The sequence below is a fragment of the Dermochelys coriacea genome, chromosome 15, assembly GCF_009764565.3.
Source record: "Dermochelys coriacea isolate rDerCor1 chromosome 15, rDerCor1.pri.v4, whole genome shotgun sequence".
NCBI lineage: Eukaryota > Metazoa > Chordata > Testudines > Dermochelyidae > Dermochelys > Dermochelys coriacea.
Genome location: NC_050082.1, coordinates 3,171,409 through 3,176,982, shown reverse-complemented (window position 1 = coordinate 3,176,982; position 5,574 = coordinate 3,171,409). Strand labels below are relative to the sequence as shown.

General features: G+C 54.1%; 1 protein-coding gene across 1 annotated transcript; it reads right to left on the bottom strand.

The window, feature by feature from the left end:
- On the bottom strand, positions 1–4,911 carry LOC122456765 (tripartite motif-containing protein 15-like). Its single transcript, XM_043497836.1, has 4 exons — positions 4,616–4,911; positions 2,779–2,865; positions 1,143–1,364; positions 1–219 (listed from the first exon to the last, which is right to left on the bottom strand). Exons 1-4 carry the CDS (start codon positions 4,685–4,687, stop codon positions 100–102), a joined length of 501 nt encoding a protein of 166 aa, XP_043353771.1. The 5' UTR covers positions 4,688–4,911; the 3' UTR covers positions 1–99.
- Between the last annotated feature and the right edge of the window lie 663 nt (positions 4,912–5,574).

Genomic DNA, 5,574 nt, shown 5'->3' with positions numbered 1-5,574 from the left:
GGAGAAAAAGGAGATGCAGTCAGGTGGGGTGTCCAAGGCTGGGGAGACCTCCTGCTCTGCAGGGCAGTCACCACTGGAGTCTTGGGTGTTTGGAGAATTTCAGACACTCAAATTCGTGTCCGGAGAGCAGCTGCCTCCCCCCAGGGATCCCTGCTGGGACGTCGTCATCGGGGAAAGTTTCTGCCCATGCACTTTACAAGGAAGAAAATATGCATCTGCCTGGAAAGTGAAATTCCCACTAGTGCTGAGAGTCCCGCAAGCACCCTACTCCTTAACCCATTCACCTGGAGTGTTGTGGGGCCTTACGCTCAGCACCAGCTTTCCCTCTAAGCTGGGCAGCCATGCAAAAGTCAATCAAGTACCGCACAATTGATTAGTAGAGCCGCGCACATCCAGCAACTTGTGTTTAGGTGCCCCTCTGCCCGCTGCCATGCTTCTCCTGCCCTCTGCCTTGGAGCCACTGGCCAGCTGCTCCCGGGACCCCCCTGCACTGGTGCTCTCTCTCGCCCTCGCACACACTGTCTCTTTCACCCTCACCTCCCAACATATACTTGTGTTATTGTTGTTGTTACTTCTTGGTACTTCCAGCAATGCACATATATTCTCTGTAATTTTATTCTTTCAAAGTGCTGTTATTTTAGTTTTTTGACTTGTCTATGCATTGCATAATTTTTATTTCTCTCTTATGCTTAAATTTAATTCTTTGAGTAGTAAGTTCTAAAATGCCTAACCTGTCCTAGCTGGAGTAATTATCTCTATGGTAACTTTTAAAAAATATATAGTACATCGAGGATTTTTGTTTCTACTAGTGGCGCACATCCGCACATTACCTCGATATTGGTACACAAAATAAAATTCATTCCACACATGGATGGAAAAAATTAGAAGGAACATTACTCAGGACCTCGGCATGGCAGGGAAGGGATGTCACACTCAAGCCCAAATGCAGTCAGACATGTACAAGGCATTTACTGTGTGACCTTGGTCAGAGCTCTGCCCCTCTCCCTCCCCATGCCTCACTTTCTCCATTGTAAAATAGGAACCTTGCCCTGACCCCCCCCTTTTTAAAGAGCTTTGGGGTCGAGGGCTAAGATGCTCCTATAGAAACACTGCATATTATCATTGCAATAACATGGTCTGACCTGCAGGGATTGGCTCAGTGGCTGCTGCCCCTTCTCTCCTTCTCTCTCACTGAGCACAGAAATCTCTTCGGAAAGTTTGCAGAGGCCCTGATCCCTTCTCTGGACAATGGCTCTCTCTAGCTCTTCCAACTGGAACAGCAGCAGCTGCTCCTGCTCCTCCAGAAACCCCTGCAGCTCCTTCCACTCCCAGATGATCTTCTGCCTCTCGACTTCCATCTGTTTCTGCAATCACAGGGAAAGGGCAGATCACTCACAAGGGAGAACCATAAATGTGCCTCTTGCTGATGGTGGAGTTATTTACCAGAATCGGGGTGGATTTGATTTAAATCAAATTCATTTAAATCGTGATTTAAATCACTAGTCAGGAAGCCTCGATTTAATCATGGATTTCTACATAAAAGTACATTCTTGTTGGTTGTTATAACCTTAAAGCATATTCTTCACAACTCAGAGATAGATGTAGGTTTCTTTTTTAGAAGGTACACGCTATACATTTTTAAGGTGATTTATTTTGAAAACTTTTCACATCAGTTTTACAGCTATATCAGAAAATGAATGATTGTTTGGTTATTTCATTTTCCAAAGGTAACTGAAGCACATATTTATGAAATCTCCAATTCAACTGGTTAATCATTAATATATGGAGGATTTTCTTGCCATGCTGTATTAGGAGGAGATCACCACCAGACAGACATTTAAATTGTTTTATTTAACTATTTCTCATCTCTATATATAATTTATTTATTTAAAAATATTTTGCTGTTAACAAGCACATTATCTCTGGAGACACAATTCTACAGTTTGAGAACTGCAAAACTAAGCATCTCTGATGGTATCTTCTAGACTGAGCACTGAGTCCCATTGGGTAGACAGAAAGATTAGCCTAAATAATCTATACAGAAGCCCCTAGAACCCCATAAAATTGGGTTCCTAATCCATGAACTATTAGAACTCATTTATAAAACTTTTCTTAAACATTACATGAATATATTGTCTCATACTATAGAATTAGAATTTATAATCCCTTTTCCATGATGAGATAGTTTTAATTTAGACACATTATAGCTCAAAGATATCTTTATTTAGGTTTTTTCCTCAAAAAGCATTTTATCAAAAAAATCCGATTTAAATAAAAAAAATCAAATTTTTTAAAAAAAATTTTAAAAAATCATTGATTTTTATCCACCCTGACCAGAACACAGGATCTCCTGCAGTGGGTGATGGGAAATTCATTTAGGCCAGGAACGGGGGAAGGATCAGAGCAGGAATGAGCTGTACATCGCTACCAGAAGAGACTTTTCTCCCCAAAATCTCATCAAATTGCCCTGGGCCAAACTCTCCATCTCTGCAGCCCACATTTCATCTCCTTCCTCCCCATCTCCCCTAACTGCTATAAAGGAACTGTAACATCCAGACAGCCTGTGGGCAGGGTCTCTGGGTTAACACACAGACTCACACTCTCCTGCACAGCATCCTCTTTCTTGCACCCTAAGGACATCATGTTACTCACCTGCCTGACCCTGCATGCTCCCTGGGCTCCAGTGGGGATGCTTTCCTGGCAGGATGGGCCCTGCATTCACAATGTCACTCAAGGCACTGTGAGCCCAGGCAAACCTGAGGGACAGGGGGCACTTACCAGCAGCTCCTCATTTTGCCGCTTCTCCTCGGCTTTGGCTACTTCTCTCTCTTTTTGCAGAGGGGCCAGACACTCTTCTGGTGCCTCCTGGAAGAAGCAGAGGAGAGAGTTACAAACTGCTACAAATGGCCTCACAACTGCTAGACTTCAAAGCCCAGCCTGCCCTGAAGATGCCCAAGCAGAGTCCCTGGGATGCACTTCGACTTTTTTTTTTTCCAGGCAGGTCTAGTTCAACCACAGCAAGGAAGATCCAAGAGGGGCTGGTGAAAGGGGGAGCATGTTTTTAGAGAGAAAACACAGGACCCCTTGGTGAACATCCTCCCAGCCACACCCACGTCCCTAACAATTAACTTCAGACATGCCCCCCCCAATATCCCCCAATCCCCAGCTCTGATCCCCACACACTGACACACTCCAAACAGCCCCAGCCCCAGCCCTTCCGCACAGCCCAGCTCTGACCCCCAGACAGTGGTGAGCTGGAGCCGGTTCGCACCAGTTCACTAGAACTGGTTGTTAAATTTAGTAGCCTTTTTAGAACCGGTTGTTCATTTGACTGGCCAAAAGTGGTGCCTTAGGCGCTGACTCCATGGGTGCTCCAGCACATCACCCACCAGCAGCTCCGCGCCCCGCCCCACCCCCAGCCCACCTCCGCTCCACCTCCTCCCCTGAACCCGCAGCCCCACTCTGCTTCGCAGCCCCCCCACTGGCTTCCGTGAATCAGCTGTTCAAGTGCCAAGTGGGAAGCCGGGGCGGGCTGAGAAGCAGGTGGTGGCTTCGCGCTCAGGCCCAGGGAGGCGGAGGTGAGCGGGGAGCGGAGGGGGCGCGAGGAGGCTGCCACACCGCAGCAGGTAACCCGGGGGGGATGGCGCCGGGGAACCGCTCCCCACCCCAGCTCATCTCCGCCTCCCTCCGTCTGAGTGGGAAGCTGCCACCTGCTTCTCAGCCTGCCCCAGCTTCTGGCCAAACAGCTGATTTGAGCTGATTTGTGGGAAGCCGGGAGAGGGGGCGGAGAAGCAGAGCGGGGCGCCGCATTCAGGGGCGAGGCAGAGGTGAGGTGAGGTGGGGCTGGGCGCTGCCGGTGGGGGCTCTGCACCCACCAAATTTTCCCCACGGGTGCTCCAGCCCCGGAGCACCCAGGGAGTCGGCGCCTAAGGAGCCACTTTTGATGTGATCAGTGGGGGGAGCGGCCGCTCCCCCTGCTCCCCCCCAGCTACGCTCCCCCACCCCTAGGAGCCAGAGGGACCTGCCGGATGCTTCCTGGGAGCTGCCCCAGGTAAGCACCACCGGGACCCCCCACCTCGCCCCCCGGCAGGTGCCTCTGGCTCTTAGGGGTGGGGTGGGCACCCACTACAGTGGCCCACGAGACCCTCCTGCCCGGTTCTGGGGGCAGTCAGGGGACAGGGGTGGATGGGGCAGGGGTCCTGGGGGGGCGTCAAGGAATGCGGGGGGGATGAGGCAGGAGTCCAAGGGGGACAGGGGTGGGCAACGACGCCCCTGTGGGGTGAGGAGGGAACCCGTTGTTAAGATTTTGGCAGCTCATCACTGCCCCCAGATACACCCACCCCCAGCTGCCCCCAGCCCCTCGTTCCCGGGCCCAGCCTGGGCACCGAGCTCTGCCGCCAAGCCGGGCTCCGGCCTCTCCTGGCCCGGCCACTCCCGGGCTCCCTCGCACCGGCCCCCCGCAGCACTGGCTGCTCCGCGCCGCCCGCCCCCGGCAGCCCCTCTCCGGCGGCGGGCACCTCGGGGACCCGGGCAGGGGGCGAGCCGGGCAGCCGGGCCCGGCCCCTCCCGCCAGGAGCGTGTCCGCCCCACGCGTGTCTCGGCCCCCTCTGCCCACCCGGGCCCTGCCCGCTCCGCGCGGCCCCCGGGGCTGGAGCAGCCTCCGCGCCGCGCTCCCGGCCCCGGCCATGGCTCCGCTGCTGCAAACACAAAGGGGACAGGAAGGGGCGGCTCCAAGCCGGGCCTGGCCCTGCCCCCGGCGGGCCCCTCGCAGGGTGCTTGTGACGCTCGGGGCCGGGGAGCTGCTCGGGCCGGGAAAGCTCCTGAGCCCCCCGCCGTGCCAGGGAGCCGGGGCGCTGCCCTGGGCTGGGTCCGCCCTGCTCCTGCTAACAGCCGCCTGCGCCGGGCGTGCGGGGATGTCCCTCGCCGTCCCGTCTCCCGCTTTGATTCTCTAAACGCTCCACGAAGCTCCCCCCTCACTGCCCCTTTCGGGGTTCTCCTCACACATCCCCCCCCATTTCCTCTCTGATGGTCAGTTTCCCAGTCGTCTCACATTTGAGATATTTCCCCAGCCATTTTATCGGCAGGAGATTGTCCTTGTTTGGCTGGGAAATGGTTGCCCTGAGTCAGCCCCTAAAGGGGCAAGGGGTCAGTGGGTGAAGCTTGGGAGAGCCCTGAGACAGGGCTGCCTCCAGGTGGCAGCTGGAGCCCTGTGGGTCCCGGGATATGAGAGAGTCAAGGCGGGAGAGGTGATACCTTTTGTCGGACCAACTTGTCTCTTTCCCCCACAGACGCTGGTCCAACAAAAGAAATGATGTCACCCACCTGGTAGGGTGGGAAGCTGCCTCTGCACAGGGCGTGGGGTGCTCACTCCCTGCCACCAACGGGGCCTGGAAGGGATACAGGATGCTCAGTGTGTAGGCGGGTCCTTGCTGTCTGGTGTCCGAGAATCACCCTACTACTGTATTAACCCCACCCATTCCCATCCCTGATTTCACCAGGAGTGTCCCCAAACCCCATGACAAATGCCCTGCACCAGGGGTTACTTCATCCGGTGCTGAGATGTAGCCACCTCTG